The sequence below is a fragment of the Chenopodium quinoa genome, unplaced genomic scaffold (genome assembly GCF_001683475.1).
Source record: "Chenopodium quinoa cultivar QQ74 unplaced genomic scaffold, ASM168347v1, whole genome shotgun sequence".
In the NCBI taxonomy this organism is placed as follows: Eukaryota; Viridiplantae; Streptophyta; class Magnoliopsida; order Caryophyllales; family Amaranthaceae; genus Chenopodium; species Chenopodium quinoa.
The window spans coordinates 11,309,577-11,329,015 of NW_018743252.1; the positions used below are offsets into that span (position 1 = coordinate 11,309,577).

Here is a 19,439-nt window from a genome sequence, read left to right on the forward strand (position 1 = left end):
AGTACTTACTCCGTATTTTATTTCTATACTAAGGATATAATTGTATAAAGTAGCTAACAAAATATCAATTTACAAAGAGATGAAGGCATGAAGCTCACTAATTTACGTGGTACTTAGAATAAAACTATGGAGTAACACCTACTAAAAGTCTAAAACTGTATGTACTCGATCAAAAGATAACATTGTACGAAGTATATTGAATTGTAAAAAGAACATTGAACATGGAAGTTAAGTCATAACATTTTTTTTTATATACAAATAAATCGTAGCATGTTACATTAAAAAAAAAAAAAAACACAAAGTTAAGTTTTACCTGTAGCTAATCACATTATGTGACCGGAGTTACTTGTCTAGGGGTTACTCAATCAATAAGAGGTTACTCGGACGATCGAGGGTTACTCGGTCAAGGATTAAACCAGTCAGTGTTTTGGTGTGTATCAGCCGACCACACATAAAACATACCATAAAAAATGAATAGTTTGCCAAAAACCTCCTTATAATATATATATATATATATATATATATATATATATATATATATATATATATATATATATATATATATATATATATATACTACCTCCATTAATTGGTTTGTGCAACTTTGAGGGGGTTTTCGGTTACCAATGCAAAATTTCAGGGGTATAGATTAAGGGTTGATTTGATAAAGTAATTAAAGTTGGGAGGAGAGATAATGGTAGGCTACCCCCATGTGTGTTGGTGGGGAAATCATACCCTTTTAGAGGGAATGACATTCCCACCGAAATTTTCAGCCAAAATTCAAAAGGTTTGAATTTTGGGTGGGATTTCAATTCCCTCCAACAGTTTAAAAAAAAAAAAAACTGCTCCTCATTTAAAATTTATGAGATCATTCCCACATTCCATTCATTGTTTGAGAGGCTTATAAATACTAGCCCCCAACAACCAAAAGCCATTAAATGTTCACCCATTAATTACAAACAATCAATTTTCCAAATCATGAAACTGTTTGACAAAAGTTAGCACTAAGCACCCTAAATTAGCCCATAATTAGTCAAAAAATTTAATTAGTGCTGCACAAAATCTTCACATAAACCCGTCAACATCATTGCTTCATCTACACAAAAGGAAGGGCTGCTTCATCTCCTCAAAAACCATCATCAACTAGTCCTTCAACAGCAACAGAAATCTGCAAACACACAGGAAAAAAAAACAGCCATGGCAGAGTTTGATGAATCTATGTTTTATGATGTTGATCACTTATTGACAGAGGAAGAGTTGGCAGAATTATACTTCGATGTAGAGGAGGAGATGCAAGATGAAGACATAGAGTATTACGACTCTGAAAATGAAAATATGCAGCAAGAGGATGATACAGAAAATGGCACTCATGTATCAGAAACAGAAGCAGATGTTCAGGGCATGCAAGAAGAACAACAAGGCACTCAGAGCATTAACAGAAAACAACTAACCATGCAACAAAGAAGACAGATTGTTGATGCAATGTTGTTCAAAATGCAAGATGGTAATTTACCAAGAGGTTATAAAGTGCAACTTTCAGTTCAATTCCATGTTCACAAATCAACAATCACAAGGATATTCACTGACATTAAAAAACAAATGGCTCAGGGAAATTTGATTGATGTCAAGTCTATAAAAATAGGCAGAACAGGTCCAAAACCTAGGGAATTCACAGATGAATTTTTACAGTCAGTGCCCCTTCATTTAAGGCAGACTGAAAGGTCTTATGCATCAGCACTGAAGATATCTCATGTCACTCTTCATTATTTGAATAAAAAGGGTAGGCTGAGAACACATACTGCAAGTAACAAGACAGCACTGTCATCTAACCATAAAGTAGCAAGAATGAAGTGGGTTCTATCTCATATTAATCCTTTTTTAGGAAATGAGGACCCCACATTTGAAGATATGGACAGAGTAATACACATTGATGAAAAATGGTTCTACTTGAACCCAGACAAGAGGAGATTTTATCTCCTTCCAAGTAAAGAAGATCCATACATGGCACAACAATCAAGAAGGTTTAAGTTAAAGGCCATGTTCATGGCACTAATTGGGAAGCCACTGTATGGGCCTAATGGGGAACTCATTCATGATGGGAAATATGGGATATTCCCTTTTACAGTTCAAGAGAGGGCTAAGAAATCAAGTAAGAACAGAGCAGCAGGAACAATGGTCACAAAGGCACTCCAAAATGTAAACAGAGAAGTAATTAGAGAAATGTTGCTCAACAAAGTTATACCAGCTGTAATTTCTAATTGGCCTGAAAGTCTGCCTAAAAATGTAATCACTCAGTGGGATAATGCAAGACCACATTAATTACCAACAGATGATGAGTTTATTGCAGCAACAACAGTAAATGGATTCAACATACATTTTTTCTTCCAGCCAACACAATCACCAGATTTAAATGTGTTGGATTTAGGATTTTTTAGGTCTATTCAATCATTACAGTATCAGTCCTTTCCCAAAAATCTAGATGAACTTGTTGAGAAATTTATTGAGTCATATAACACTTTCAAACCAGAAGTGAACAAGTATATTTGGGTCACTTTACAGAGATGCATGATCAAGATACTGAAAGCACAAGGGGGTAACAAGTACAAAATCCCACACATGAACAAGAAAAAACTAGAAAATCTGGGAACCCTGCCAAATGTTGTGCAGGTTGAGAAGGAAGTAGTAATTGAGGCTGTGGAGTATCTAAACACAATGTTTAGGCCAACACCTCAAGGTAATCATGATGCAGAGGAGGATATGGAGGTGGATGCAGACTAAGTCAAGGAAAGAAACAGACTCAGAACATCAACATGTACTGCGACACATAACCATCTACAGTGTGTAGTTCCTTTTTTGGTCATTTTATTTTATTAGTCTTGTTTATGACTAGGTGGTTAGGTGTATTTTGTTTGTTATCATGTGATAGACCACTAAGGCAGTGATATGTTAGTTCTTCTATAATAGGCTTTTTGTAGCCACATTTTGAATGGAATGAAAGAATTTGAATGCATTATGAGGTATGAAAATGAATCCATTAGAAGAATTATTAAATCTTGAATACAGCAAATAAAACAAGTTTACCTCAACAACCATCCCATTATTGTGATAGTTGGAGCAAATGACTTGTTCAATTTGTAATTCAATGGAGTCCCTTCATCATATGGACTTCAAATAAAATAAGGTACTCAGACAAAAGTGGGCTCCCTACTGAGTAGTACACAAGCAACAATAGGGGACTCAAACATGTACCACTGTTCTCTACACAATTGATCATTGAGAACAACACATAAAAATCAGAAGTTTACCACAAAAAAGCAGTAAGTAAGTAGCATCATCATTCATCAATCAAATTCCCTTTTCAAGCCATAAGTAATTCATGCCAAATAAACCAACAACAGCACCAGTCCAAACAATCCACCAACATCATCAATAACCCAAAATATGCATACTCCAACCACAATTGAAAACTTGTTCACCAAATAGGCAACACAGCAGTATAGACCAGCAACAACAGCAAGGTAATCAACTTACCAACAACACAGTATAGTCCAACAACATAACCAGGGTAAACAAATTTCCAATACAAGAGTAGAGAAGAGAAACCAATACATAACACCAACCCCCAAATAAGGCAACATAACCAGTAACACAAGCAATAACCCACCATTCTCTGCATACTCCATCCATCAACAGGAACAATTTAAAATGGTCATCCAAAAAACCATTTAACCAGCACATAATCACAACAGAATCATGTTCAATTAACCAACAACAACAATTAACCAACAACAACAATTAATCATGTTCAAACCAATTAACCAGCACATAATCACAACATCATAACCAATATATCATAAAATCAAGTAAGAGGGACTCAAAAATTTCAAATAAAGAAATTAGGGTTAGGAATCGTTACGAGAGCAGTTAATCGGAGGGTTGAACCCTAGGGTTCATTCGCCTCACAGAGAAGTGCACAACAGGGACAAAACTAGAGTCAGATTCCGGTTCCAAGGAAGGAGGTGCCTCATCAGCCTCCTCATCAGATGAAAGGACGATGAGTTCCTCATCAGGAAGCCCACGCATCCTTCTCAAAGCTACACGCGCCGCCTTCCGAGTAGCACGCACCTTAAAGGGTGGCCTTTCCCTCTTAGATCTAGGTTTTTCTGGAGGAGTCGCACTCCCCTCTCCAGTTTCCGACACCATTTCTATAGGAACCTCAAAAAAATCGGGACTTCCTACGGGACTCACCCTGTCCCTCCTCCCTCTTTTGTTTTTCTTCCTCATCAACACTTTTGAGCACTTGACCCAGAGCCCTGTAGTTGTATAACGTACAATAGGGACCCGTTTCGCTGGACTCATAGAAAGCACGAGGGAAGGGTGAACTAGTCTCAAAGCAGTGGATAAGATGCTGGATCAAGTTCTCCTCACCTTTGTCGTCGGTGGCCATGTAAGCTTCTTTCAAGGGATCAAGGTTAATCATGGTTGAGAGGGGACGTGTGTTTGACACTACTAGAAATAGGCCGAATTTCGACGGACACGAAAATCCATCGCAAATCACAAAATTTCCGACGGAAAAAAATTCTGTCGGAAATTTTCGACAGAATTTTATTCCGTCGGAACTTTCCGACGGATTTCAAACAGTTCCGGCGGAAATTTCGTAGGAAAGTATGTTCCGACTGAAAAATCCGTCATAAATAAAATAATTTCTGACGGACTTAAATCCGTCGGAAATTTCCGACGGAATTTTCCGTCGGAAAAGCATATGACCACAATTATTTTAAAAGGTAAAAAATTTCGTATAAATAGCTAACCCTAAAACCAACCCCCCATTTCAGTTCCCCTTTCTCCCTCACTCTCCTCTTTCCCTCATGCCGCGCCGCACTGCGCTCCCTCTCTCTCTTCATTCTTTATCTCTCCTCTCTCTTTATCTCTCCTCTCTCGATCTCCTTTGCTACTCCTTCTCTACTCTTTATTTCTCCTCTCTCGATCTCCTTTAATTTGCTGTTGATTAAGCTAGCCCACGAAGCTTTTCTGGCCATATTCCCGACCACATTCCTGGCGTGTTATGGTTTTAAGAGCAAGTTCGACCATGGAAATGCTAGATCTAGCGTTTTCATGGTCGAATTTGGCCTTATAAAACCAATTTTCAGACCAATTTCAAGACTAACCATGGTTGAATCGTTGTGGTATGTTTTTTGTTCTGAATTTCAACTTTTTTTGTTCTGTTTTTTTATTTTTTGGGTGTCAAGTTAACTAGATCGAATATATGTGGTTATGGTAGCTGTTGGAGTTCGGGTTTTGGGTGTTGGGATTTTAATTTATTTTTTTTTGTTAATTTTTGGGTTGTGATGGTTGTTTTCGGCGATGGCGGTGGTGGTTTAAGGTGGCTCGTGGGGTGGTTTGTGTGGGTTTTGTGGTAGATCTAGGCTGGTGGGTTAAGGAAGTGGTGGGGGATGATAGCGATGTGGTGGTGGTGGCGTTTGTGTGGGTTTTGGTTAGGTGGGTAGAGGTTCTGGTGGTTGTGGGTGGTGGGGTGGTTCGGGACTGTTGATACGGGTTAGGGGGCTGGTGGGTTAAGGAAGTGGTGTGGGATGATATTGGTGTTGTGGTGGTGGTGGTGGCGTTTGGTGGCAAAATTGGTGGTTGGGGGATGATAGCAGTTGTGGGTGGTGGGGTGCCTTTTTCTTATTATTTTTTTTGGCAGCGGTTTCCGACGGAATTTCCGTCGAAAAATTCCGATGGATTTTGTTCCCTTCGGAAGTTTCCGACGGATTTTGACGGTGCCGGAAAACATTTTTCGAGGAAAAAATCCGTTGAAAATTCCGTCGGAAAAGTGTTTCCGACGGAATTTCCGTCGGAAAATGTCGTTTTTCCTACAACTGCTTTTCCAACGACAGCTTCCGTCGGAAACATGTTTTCCGACGGAAAACAGGGTGTTTTCGACGAAAAATTTCCGTCGGAAAACGCTCTTTTCTAGTAGTGTGAGAAAGAGAGAAGGAGAGAAGTTTAGATCTGGAGAGAGGAAGTGGGAAACCGAAGAAGAAGAGGAGAGAGAAAACCCCAATTGATGAACTAGGGTTCATCTGGAGAAATATCTAGAAGAAATAGAGGAGGCAAAGCATCGTAATAAATTTTAGGTGGTTGGGGATGTGAGTGAATGAAGAGGTTGGTGGGAATTGGGGTAATAAATGGAGGGAGTCATTAGATTAGGGAATCTGATTAGATTAGAGTAAGTGTAAGGTTAGTGTAACTAGGTTAGAGTAAGGGTAACAATTAAAAAATTTAAAAGGGTTAAGTAAGGGTAAATCAGTAATTTCCACCTTTTTTACTAAAAATAGTAAGAAATTGGAAAGTTGCACATAACTCCGATCATCCCGAAATGACAAAAGTTGCACAAAACAATTAACGGAGATAATATATATATATATATATATATATATATATATATATATATATATATATATAAGAATTCATATCATATGATATGTATATATCGTATCATATAAAGCTAAATTTTTAGCCAGATCACGAAATAGCAACACTTGACATTCTAATTTTTCGCCAAGTGTCGCGCCACCTTAGATAGATTTGAATAGACTTTATAGATAAAAATCGCCAAGTGTCACACCAACTTGGATAGATTTGGATAGAGTTCATAAGATAAAAAAAATTTGTTTAGAATAAGATTAGTTTAGAGTTTTATTTTGAGAAATTCTCATTGGTAGCCTTGTACTTTTGGGTATTTCCATTAGTAGCCACTTTTTATATGAATCATCTTTGATAGCCTCAAACTGTTAACGTTTTCACTTCTGTAACCATATTTAACATAAACCATTAAGTGGGTGTTAAAATTTAACTGTATTAATTTTAATTTAATTAATTTTTAAAAAAAAAAAATTAAAACACCCCTCCCCCACGCACTAGCCCAGCCACCTCCCTCACCTAGTCCCCTCTCCCCTTCTGCCGGCGCTGCTGCTCCATTTCTAGCCGCTCCTGCTTCCGCTGTCGTCCCCCACCTTCAGTCATCCTCCCCGTCCCCTCTAATCCACCACGAAATCACCTCTTTTCTCTTTCCCTCTTTATATGAAAACCCTCAAACCAACCATGTTCTTCTTTCCTTTCATTGGCTACTCACGATCTACCCCCATTTAACCATCTTCATTATTCCACATCAACCATCTCCATCAGTCAGCATTATCATCAAAAGATCAAAACCTTGGTCGTTTGCTAGAGGGTGCTGCGAGGTTTCCCGATTTGGAGCGCGAGGGAGCAGGGGCTTGGGTGTTTGAGAATTGGGGCTGGGGTTTTCGGGAATTAGGGCTGGGGGTGTCGGGAATTGGAGTCGGGTTGTCGGGAATTGGGGTCGGGGTGTCGGGAAGTGGGCGCCGGTGGGAGGGGAAGCTTGGGCGACGGCGCCGTCAATGGAGGTGGAGATGGCAGGGGGTGGCTGGCTGGTTAGGGGAAGGGTTGTTATTTTTATTTTTTGTAAGATTAATTAAATTATGATATAACTAACCTTAGTTAAGTATTTTTAAATTATTATAAAACTAACCTTGGTTAAATTTAACAATCAACTAACGGTTTTAGCTCAATAAGGTTATGGAAGTATTTTCTTAAGAGTTGGCGGCTACCAAATATAATTCATATAAAAAGTGGCTACCAATGAAAATACGCAAAAGTACGAGGCTACCAATGAGAATTTCCCTTTTACTTTTGATAAAATACCAAATAATAAACTTATAATTAGGCCATAAGACAACATCATTTAGCGTTTTAATTTTTCACCAAATGTCGTACCACGTTGGATCAATATAGATAGACTTTGTAGCAAAAAAAAAATTAATTAATTTAGAATTCTATTTTTAATTAAATTGAATTATAATATAATTTTATCTTAAAAGTTCATAAACAACCCGGGTATCGTATATATATAAACAACACAATGCCACCTCGCCTTTTTATGAGAAAAGAGGTGGTTTTATGAGAAAAGAGGTGGTGTTGGTGAGAGAAAAGGCGAGGTGGTTTTATACTATATACTTTCTCCGTTCGATTAATATTGCAACAAGGAGGAAATTATGCATCCCAATGCACATTTTATATGCTAGATATCTATAATTGTGTAAGCGTAAAAATTATAAAAATTTGATACTGTGAAAGTATTTTATGAGACGAATCCAATAAGATCTCACATAACTATATTTTGCATAACGTATAAATCATATTATATGGTCAAACAAGAGTAATGAATAGTGCAAAAAGTCCATTGTTGCAATATTAACAGAACGGAGGAAGAATATATATATATATATATATATATATATATATATATATATATATATCATAAAACCACCTCGCCCTCACCAACACCACCTCATCAGCTCATTGCCACAATGCCACCCTCACCAACACCATCACCATCACCAAGTAAGTCTATTCTTATGAAAACAAAAATAAACCCAATAGAGGGAAAGAGAACACTCCTATAGTCCTATCCTATGAACAAGAAAACCTTCAGCCATCCATTTCTGAACTAAATACCCAATTGATTCCCCTCTTGGAAGCCTCTCTATTCTAAAAGACAACATCTTGGGTGCTTCTTCGCCATTAGAGCTCGAATTCTTCAAACCCAATTCAGATTGCTCACTGATTATTTGAGTACATAATGGCAATAGGTTTAATTTGTTGCTCGTTTTCAGAGGCACACCACCTGTTCGATGAAATGCCGCAGTGAGCGAGCACCCTAATGCAAGGGCGATTGCTCTCATATTTCTTAGATGTGAGACCAACCCAGTTAATTGGAGAGGTGTATCAGGGTTTTTACAGAAAATTAACCAGCAATTGACCCAGTTAATGTTCTTCACCTTCTTTCTTCAAAAAAAAATATGTTCTTCACCTTCTTTTTTTTTTGTGAGATGGCGTTAGTGAGGGTGGCAATGAGGTAGTGGTGGTGGTGGGGTGGTGTTGGTGAGGGAGAAAGAGGAAAAATACAGGGAGGCTGTCAATGCCGGAAAACATGGTCAACGCTCGGGTTCCGGCATAAGGTTATAGCTCCACACTCTCTGCAGTTCTTTGACATGCAACTTAAGCTGAAATTATAGAGTTTTATTTTTTTTGTTGAGGAGTGTCATTGTGAATCTTGTGATGTTTAATGTCCTTTTCGAAGTATCAAAGCACATTAATATGTCTCCTTGGCTTACCTTGACCTCATTAGGTTCATTTGGGCTCTTAACACTAACAGCTTATCATCCTAAGACATCCTAATAACTAGAGATAAGTTATGATATTCTGAATGGGATTCAAAATAAAACTAACAACCTAAGTCATCCTTGTGAAATCATCCGCAATAGTGAGTAAAAACCTATACATATAACATGGAAAATTCTTGTAACAAATGTTTATATGAAGTGACTAAAATGACTTATGAGTCTTAATGCTACTAGAATGGACGGATGGAGTGCTTAGAGAGTAGAGTTTAGTAGCTGACCCGAAACTTGTGACTAGGCTGATGCTTATCCTATAGTGCTATATTTACAATCTGGTTTATTTATGTAATTGCTTTATTTGTTTGGTTTTGCCATTTTCAGAGGGATATTGTTGGACGAGAACAGCTGAAAGACAAGCCTCGAGACTGCGATATAAATACTTGAAAGCAGTGTTGAGGCAAGATGTGGGTTACTTTGATTTAAATGTTAGTAGTACTTCTGAAGTAATCATCAGTGTTACCAATGATAGCCTTCTCATCCAAGGTGTAATAAGTGAAAAGGTATACTTTCTTGTTATGATGCCTTTTATTTTCCTTCTTGCCCTCTTGGCTATTGCATGAAATTGTAAGTAGCATTTAGCAAGCAGTCATAAATTGTAGGAATGGTTATGAAACTGTGTGTAAGCTCATGAAGAAATTTTTTGTCATTAATCACATCATCCTTGATAATGTGAGACTGTGAGTCCATCTCTGTTATCCATGATAAATTGTACTCCGTAGAATTGTATATAGCTAACATGAGTTTTGCAATCCAATGCTGCCTCTGCTGATGAATTAGGTACCAAATTTTGTGAGGAACGCATCCCTATTTGTCTCAAGCTATGTGGTAGCATTTTCATTGCTATGGAGGTTAGCAATAGTCGGGTTTCCCTTCGTAGTTTTCCTTATTATACCGGGCTTGATGTACGGAAGGATATTGATGGGACTATCTAGGAAGCTGACTCTTGAGTACAATAAGGCTGCAGGCATAGCAGAACAAGCAATATCCTCCATAAGAACAGTCTATGCCTTTGTAGGAGAACAGAAAACATTATCTAACTTCTCAACTGCTTTGGAAGGATCAGTGAAGTTGGGACTCCGACAAGGTTTGGCTAAGGGTGTCGCTATTGGTAGCAACGGCGTAATTTTTGCTGTTTGGGCTTTCTGTACTTGGTATGGTACCAAACTTGTTTTAAACCACACTGCTAAAGGTGGTACCATTTATATGGTTGGTGCTGCCCTTTGTGTGGGAGGACTGTAAGTTCTTTTGCTCATTTTCCCTTATATAATTTTTTGAATTTATTGTTTTATTCTAGCTAGCTTCCTTTGAAACATATTGTTGTTGCTCTCCCTCTAATTTAATGTTAGAAAATAAGAAATCGATTAGGGAACAATCTAATTTACGAAAGACTTAAATCTCTGTGTTGTGATTTGTGAAGTTTAGAATTGTGGTGCATGTGCGTAAACCATAAAAACCAACCTACAATATTAATGTAAAGAGGAAAGAAATAAACAGAAACATTATTTCAACTGATAATTTAGGGGTTACAAATCGTAACACGCTCGATTTCTCTCTCTTTTATGACTTGCTTTTATACCTGTTGAGACCCTAAAGATGATCCCAAAATCATTAAAATATCATTAAATTAACTAGTAATATTGTCCCTTTTTAGATAAATATGACATGGTGACACCAATAATCAAATAAACTTGGTGTTTACAGTATGAAAGTAGGATAAGCTGCTTGCATGAACATGCAATAAAAAAATTTCTTCTTGACTTCTATTGTTGCTTACTTCATTTCTTTATCTTTTGATGTTATCGACAGAGCTCTGGGTTCCAGTTTACCGAACATTAAATACTTCTCAGAAGCTGCTATAGCAGGAGAGAAGATGATGGAAGTGATAAACCGGGTGCCGGATATTGACTCGGAAAAAATGGATGGGCTGACCTTAGATAATATATCTGGGGAAGTTGACTTTAAGAATGTCAGTTTTACTTACCCTTCAAGACCAGATTCAATAATTTTCCGCGACTTCTCACTGCAAGTTCCTGCAGGGAAAACAGTCGCATTAGTTGGAGGGAGTGGTTCAGGGAAATCTACTGCAGTAGCTTTGCTTCAAAGGTTTTATAACCCCCTCGGTGGGGAAATACTTTTAGACGGGGTGTCAATTGATAAACTTCAACTTAAGTGGTTGAGATCACAAATGGGGTTAGTCAGCCAGGAACCTGCACTTTTCGCGACTACAATTAAAGAGAACATACTTTTTGGCAAAGAAGATGCTTCGATGGATGAGGTCATTGAAGCTGCAAAAGCATCGAATGCTCACAATTTCATCAGTCAATTGCCTCAGGGCTATGATACACAGGTATATGCATCATAATTTGCACATGTATCCAGTCATTCTTAGTGTTGAGCATTGCTGAATTCTTCTTGGAATATTATCTAAAGAACAAGTAATGTCTAATTACTGTTAAAGATTATTATAGTACAATCTCTTAGAGACATACAATGAATACTATAGTTCAATATTAATATGTGACAATGTGATTCATATTGGAATAGTGAATTTATATGCAAGTATAAAATAATTTCTCTGTTTTAGTGAGGGTAAGGTTGTATACGTCTTCACTTTCCCTTCTCTTATTCCACTGACATCCTTGGAATCGCGAAGGGGTTTTGAGATAATGTTGGTGTTGATGTATAAAGTACAACATATTTGATGTGGGTGAAGTAAATGTTGCTCATTTTTTATGCACCATGTCTGCAGGTTGGAGAAAGAGGAGTCCAAATGTCAGGTGGACAAAAGCAAAGAATAGCAATAGCTAGAGCAATAGTCAAGAAACCGCGTGTCCTGCTCCTAGATGAGGCAACTAGTGCATTAGACTCCGAGTCAGAACGAGTTGTCCAAGAAGCACTTGACAAGGCTGCTTTGGGACGAACCACAATAGTTATTGCCCACAGACTCTCCACGATTCGTAATGCTGACACTATTGCCGTTATCCAAAATGGCCAGGTGATGGAGATCGGTTCCCATGATGAGTTGATCCAACTCAAGGAAGGGATGTACACTTCATTAGTCCGGCTACAGCAGATGGAAAAATCTAATGATAATCAAAGGACTTTGTCTCACCCTTCCACCTCAAACTTACCTATGTCTTACAATGTGGATACAAGACATAGCATGAGTAGCCGTACACTCTCATTAGGGAGTCGCTCAAGTTCAGTCAAATCGGTGCATGACTTTGCCAATGAACTTGATACCAAGCCTAAGGGAGATGAAATATTGCCTGTCCCATCACTTGGTAGATTGTTGTCTTTGAACTTACCCGAGTGGAAACAAGCCATTTTGGGTTGTTTGGGTGCTATATTATTTGGAGCAGTCCAACCACTTTATGCATTCACTATGGGGTCTTTGATATCCGTATATTTCTTGGAAGATAAAGAAGAGATCAAGAGGAAGACTATGATTTATGCTTGGTGTTTTTTTGGATTGGCTGTGCTCTCATTTATAGTGAATATTGTTCAACATTACAACTTCGCATATATGGGGGAGTTCTTAACTAAGAGAGTACGAGAAAGGATGCTAGCTAAAATGCTTGCTTTTGAGGTTGGGTGGTTCGATCAGGATGAAAATAGTACTGGTGCTATTTGCTCAAGGCTTGCTATAGATGCCAATGTTGTAAGTTATCTATCACCTTGCTACTAAATAGTTCCATTTCGATGTGCTAGTTGTATTCTGTTATATCTTTAGGACTACATATTTAGTGCCTTTTTCTTTGTTAGCGAAATAGTGTAGTCTACCTTATTATTTTCACGGCTACCTTATATGGGAAAAATGCCTTGAATGTGTCATTTCATTAACTCTAAAGCACCCCTAAACATTACTCGATTAACCTCCTTAAATGTGACCATAAAATCGAGACTCCCAAAGAAGAATACGTATCAAAAGTGATGGAGGAAGTAATTTTTTCTCTTTTTTGTGACTTGTAAACTCATTTATTGACTATTTGCAGGTAAGATCGTTGGTTGGAGATCGGATGTCACTCATAGTCCAATCAATTTCCGCTGTTGTAACTGCAGTTACCATGGGCTTAATCATTTCATGGAAGCTAGCCATTTTCATGATAGCAACCCAACCCCTAATTATAATTAGTTACTACGCGAGGGCGGTTTTACTTAAAAACATGTCTAAGAAGGCAAGCAAGGCACAAAATGACAGTAGCAAGTTGGCTGCTGAAGCTGTATCCAACCTTCGCATAGTCACTGCTTTCTCGTCCCAGGACCGAATCCTAGCAATGCTTGAGAAGGCACAAGAAGGCCCTCGAAAGGAAAGTATTCGACAGTCATGGTATGCAGGTTTTGGGCTGGGAGCCTCTCAGGGCATGTACATTTTTGTTTGGGCCGCTGATTTTTGGTATGGTGGTAGGCTAATGGCTCATGGTCTTCTAACTTCTAAGGCATTGTTCCAGAACATCATAATCTTAGTGACCACCGGGCGTGTCATTGCTGAGGCCGGGAGCATGACCTCAGACCTTGCCAAGGGTGTGGATGTTGTTGGATCAGTGTTTGCAGTCCTAGACCGTATTACCAAGATTGATCCCGACAGTTCTGACGGATACCATCCTGAGAAAATAAGTGGTCACATAGAAATCCAAGATGTACAATTTTCATACCCTACTAGGCCCGATGTTGTGATTTTCAAAGGCTTCTCAATAAATATTGAGGCTGGTAAATCATCCGCGCTAGTGGGCCAAAGTGGGTCAGGTAAGTCAACTATTATTGGATTGATCGAAAGGTTCTATGTTCCTCTCAAGGGGTCTGTGAAAATTGATGGACGTGATGTGCAGACGTATAACCTTAGGTCCCTTAGGAAGCATATAGCTCTAGTGAGCCAAGAGCCTTCATTATTTGCCAATACCATACGGGGGAATATAGCCTATGGAGCTAGTGATGAGGTTGATGAATCAGAGATTATAGAAGCTGCAAAGGCAGCTAACGCTCATGGCTTCATATCCGGACTAAAAGACGGGTATGATACGTGGTGTGGAGATAGAGGGGTTCAATTATCAGGAGGACAAAAGCAAAGAATAGCAATAGCAAGAGCTATTCTAAGAAACCCAGCAATACTATTGTTAGATGAGGCAACAAGTGCACTTGATAGCCAGTCTGAAAGTACTGTGCAAGAGGCACTCGAACGAGTAATGTTTGGTAGAACAAGTGTTGTAGTGGCACATAGGTTGAGCACCATACAAAAGTGTGATCTTATCGCGGTGTTAGAGAAAGGGGTGGTTGTAGAGAAAGGTACACATTCCTCTCTTTTGGCTAATGGACCTAACGGAGCCTATTATTCTTTGGTGAACCTTCATGGCACACCACATCCTTCAAATTTGGAGTAGATAATTAGAAATGTGCAATGTAGTACTATATAAATTTGGAGAAAGGCGAAGTATTGTATTGACATGTATTTGCTTGTTCATTTAGACTTTAGAGCCCAGATATATGAGGTCCAATGAGGAGCGTCAATTGAATCAATTCTGTTTTCTTTAAACCTCTAAAATAATTAATTGTTTATGCTATGCTAGAAGGATTTGTACTTATTTTGTTCATTTATTATTACTAGTATAACGTTGGGGTTTACAAAATTGCCAATAAACATTTTGTTCGGAACACCAGTAATTTATTTAATTACTTTTGTAAATAATAATGAAAAAATTAATCTCTATATTATACCGAAATACTTATTTAACAAAAATGCTTTTTTCTTACGTATAAATTACAAAAGACGGTCAAAGAAATGTGCGTGTGTAAATAGAGTAAAACTTTTAATGTTGTGATATAATTTTAAAAATAAATAAATAAAAAAAACGGAAGAAGTATATCAAGATCTTAATGAGAGTAAGAAGTAACTCATATGACAGCTTCTCTCACGATTCTAGGGGATCTTGGGATGGATTTTCATCACTCGCCTATGTGACACTAAAAAAAAAAATTAAAAGACATTCACTTTTTATTTTAAAATCATAGAAGTATGTCTAAAAAGGTCCAAGCTAAATTTTGAGTATTGTTAAGGGTTAGTGTTGGTTTTAGCATGATTAGTCCAATCTTCGAGCCATGATTTTTCAAATGTTCGTTTTTTGAGTCAGTTTATTACTCCTTAATCCTTATTATCATACTAGTGAGCAGCCCTAAATTTGAGTAGGCTTCAAGCATTAGCTTAAACGTTTTGTTGAGTACTTGAGTTGGTCCTCTATTATGATATCTAGGGCTGAGCAAAACTACCCGAAAAACCGAAAACTCGAAAATCCGTTCCGTTACCGTTCCGAAAATTAGGGTATCGATCCGATAATCATAACGGTTTGGGTACCCGTTTTGATAATTTGTTATCGGGTATGGTTATTGGGTATCATTTTAAAATTAACGGTTACCCGTTCCGAACCGATAAGCAATTTTTTGTTTTTTATCCTACTTAAATCTATTTTTTCCAAAATCTAAACTCTTACTTTACTTCATAATCACTATACAATATTAATGATTAGTAATATAATTAATAATTTGGTCAAGATCATATTGTATTGTTGTTAATTAGTGTTAAAATTTATCATAATAAATAATTTATTAAGTTTAATTATCACTATTGGATACTTTATTGGTACCCAATAACCGTTCCGAAAATTTGGGTACCCAAACTTATCGGTTCGGTTTATGGATATCACTTTAGTGATATTGGTTATCGGGTACCCGAACCGTTAGAACTAATGGTACGGGTATCCGCCCCATGCTCACTCCTAATGATATCAGAATCAATGAGACACAAAGTTCACATATTCGAATCTCATCCACCCCTCCTTTTAAAGTGAAATATTAAGCGTTCAGTATGAAAAGGGTCCATGTTGCATCCATACTTCAAAACCAACTAGGGCGTAATAAAATATAAAGCATATTCCAAGACATCGACCATCAATTTGAAATTCTTTTACTTTCAGTTTTTTTTTTTTTTTTTTTTTTTGAACGGAACTTTTAGTTGAGTTGATCCTCTAATAATGAAAAGGGTGCATTTAAAAAAAACAAAAATAAAAAATAGCTTTACATTACAAGGTAAAAGCAGTTATAAAGAATGTAATAATGGGAAAAAAATGTCTAAATAAAATGAACTAAACATTATTTTATCTATCCTAATGACTTGTTCTCTTCAACTTATTTCAGATACTTATTACTTATTCTTAAATAAATTCTGATTATATCAGACTAGATCAGAAAGATTCAAATCAGACCAGATCAGAACTTTTGATTATCATTTACTTATCGCTAAATATCATTAATTGTGTATAAAAAAAATAATAAAATTACATATTTAAAAAGTTCATGATGAGACGAATCTAACCAGATCCATTTTGATAATGTTTTTATTTAAAGATTAGTAATACAATGCGGTCAAAGTTTAGTCAAATTATTAAATCGGATAAAACCAGACCAGATCAGAAAAAATCAGATCAGACCTTAAAAAATTCAGACCATATCTACTTGTTTTAGGTGAAGTGAACAAGTCCTAAATGGATTCAATTATGCCTTTCAAAAAAAACATAGATTCAATTATAGCAAATTCCCATACTACCCTCATGAAAATCACACAAAACAATCTCTTCAAAACGAGAGAAAGTGACAGTCACTTGTAGTATCTTAAAATATGCTGTCAAATTCAACCTATAATCAGGGAAATTAGGTGGATTGGATTAAGCCTAAAAATGGTGATTAATTATAAATTAAACAATATTAGCTGCGGAAATTCGTACGTATTCAATCCTTAATTTTGCAATTTCTTTTATCTTCCTAATGACCTTAGAGTCAATCAAAAGGGGCAAAAAAGATGGTGACAAATTCCTTAAAGAATTGGTATAAACAGGTTTATATGTCTAAAAGTGGACACCTTGTTTGGCTTAGGTTAATTGTAGTAGCATTATTTTACTTTAAAGTTTTCACTGTATTAGTCTCATTCTAATTGTGTTATAATTTAAATTCATTAAAACCTACCTGAAACCCTTTTAAATTTTCTTTCTTCCACTCCCTCTAATAATAAATTGAGGTTGATGTCCCCATTTAGATTTTTAATGTTTGGAGAGATTGTGCTTATATATACTAGTATATACAATTATACAACAATCAAGACTTAGCAATATTTTAGGTTACTAAAATATTTATGTTGATCGTCATGATCGACGATGTGATAATGATGGAAACATAATGTGACTGTGCTTCTATACGTATATAGCAAGTATCTGACAAGCAAACATTAGTTTAAAAAAAACTGTGAAGCTTGAGGTCTGGTCATGGTCTTCGTGGTAGTATCACGACATCAACCTTTAATTGAAACTACAATAGTTTTTTTTTTTTTTCAATTTCCCTTGAAGCAAAGTAAGTGTGTACCACATTAATTAGGCTTTACTTTAACTATTTTTAGTATGTTTTTTGATGAATTACTTATTGATAGTAGTTACCTAACATGTTGCATGCAACATGTTCAATGTTATTGGAAATGAATATGTCTGTACTTGCAAAACCAAAATTACCCTAAAAAATGAAAAGAGAACATTAAAATGAAAAAGGTAGATACACTACAAAATGTAAAGTTAAGTTGCTGAGTTTGAATGATATCATGCCAAATGCTACAAGACACCTACATGAATTGCTTAACAATTGATGAAATTATTGTTATAGACATTAACATAAATAATATATGGTGGGGTACTAGTAACATAATAGCTAGCAAATTATTATAATGAATTGAGTATCATGAGTTGCAATGCTGGGGTATTTGAAGTTTATGAACATGCATTCCAATAATAATAATCCAATGACCAATCTATTTTGCAATCTTTCAACAGGCTGACTAGGTTACAGAACACTTGTGAATCTCTTTTGACTTTTTCTGGATTTAATTGTGACTATTTTTATGGGACCATTTTTCTACTTTATTTGGGAAGAATTGCCTATACCCATTCTAAAAGCCAAATGTTAGCTTGATTGAATGTAGCTAGACCTCACTAAATTGATTCGTACAGTCGTAACTGATTCGACTAGTTTGTTTTTGAATTTATTGATCTGTTTCTGTTTTTGATCATAACCAAGATTTATCATAACTAATTCAATAAATAATAGAATTTATATTGATTAAGTTATTATAATATTATATTTGCTAAATTGAACATGAATGAGGGCATGTTTCGATTTACTGAAAACAACTAAACTAAACAGATTGGAGCTAAACTGAACTGAATAGAGCTGAATGAATTGTTTATGAGAGAAGGAAATTAGGAACTCAATTGAATTGTTGGAGCTAAATTGAAACGAAATTAAGCTGAACAGAACATGCGTGCCCTGATTCCAAATAAAGTTGACTGATCCAAATGAGTTAGATGCTAAATGATCCATATCTAATTTACATCAAATTTACCTCAACATACATCACTTGAATTGCATATTTCATTACCACCTCTTAACTATAGCACAATGTTGTACTCGAGACACATTTTAGGGCATGTTCTCATTGACTGAACTCAGCTGAACTAAATTGAAATGAATATTTTATAAGAGAAGGAAATTAAGAGCTGAACTGAACCGAACTAAAAATAAACGTATGAAAACATGCCCTTAGTTTAGTTAAAACTCATGTCAATGATGCATGATATGCCTCACGTTGAATAAAGAGGAATGACTTATGAAATTGATTTACAAGCTTGGTGAATATTTCTCTGTTTGTTATATTGATAGATGTGGGAGGAATAACTAGCTCATCTAATCTCACTTTTTGATCAAGCCATGTGCCCTAGTGACTAGTGTCCTACATAGTAGAACAACTGAACAAGTGAATTTTTATTAACCCTTACCATGGCAAAGGCACCACCCTTGTCAACGACGAGCTGTCGAGTTTTTTTTTTATATTTTTTTTATTTATTTATTTTCTTTGCATCGGTTTTTACTTGTTATTTTGGGTTATTTTTTCATTAATTACTCAAAAAATATATTTTTTCGTTAAATTAAATAATAAATTATAAGTCTGTCATAATTTTGTATTAATTTAATGATATCTATCAACAAATAATGGCTTTGAATACTATGTATGTAATAATATTTACAAATTATAAGCAGCTCGATTTATAATTTTAACTAGTGTGTACCCCGAGCGATGCCCCGAGTTGC

At 36.3% G+C, this 19,439-nt stretch overlaps 1 protein-coding gene and 1 long non-coding RNA gene across 2 annotated transcripts; one reads left to right on the top strand and one right to left on the bottom strand.

Moving 5' to 3' along the window:
- Positions 1-852: 852 nt before the first annotated feature.
- LOC110735252 lies at positions 853-6,286 on the bottom strand. The gene is made up of 2 exons (XR_002514035.1): positions 3,917-6,286; positions 853-1,168 (listed from the first exon to the last, which is right to left on the bottom strand). It is a non-coding gene; the product is annotated as an uncharacterized LOC110735252 (long non-coding RNA).
- A 2,059-nt stretch (positions 6,287-8,345) lies between these two features.
- Positions 8,346-14,917, top strand: LOC110735250 (ABC transporter B family member 15-like). Its single transcript, XM_021915438.1, has 6 exons — positions 8,346-9,041; positions 9,585-9,763; positions 10,041-10,498; positions 11,070-11,610; positions 12,013-12,924; positions 13,259-14,917. Exons 3-6 carry the CDS (start codon positions 10,164-10,166, stop codon positions 14,639-14,641), a joined length of 3,171 nt encoding a protein of 1,056 aa, XP_021771130.1. The 5' UTR covers positions 8,346-9,041; positions 9,585-9,763; positions 10,041-10,163; the 3' UTR covers positions 14,642-14,917.
- Positions 14,918-19,439: the final 4,522 nt, after the last annotated feature.

Excerpts from the sequence above, each read along its gene's own strand:
- LOC110735250 (XM_021915438.1), top strand. The coding sequence starts at position 10,164 with ATGTACGGAAGGATATTGATGGGACTATCTAGGAAGCTGACTCTTGAG. Across the intron at positions 11,611-12,012 it reads CTCAGGGCTATGATACACAG|GTTGGAGAAAGAGGAGTCCA; the intron begins GTATATGCATCA and ends CCATGTCTGCAG. Across the intron at positions 12,925-13,258 it reads TTGCTATAGATGCCAATGTT|GTAAGATCGTTGGTTGGAGA; the intron begins GTAAGTTATCTA and ends GACTATTTGCAG.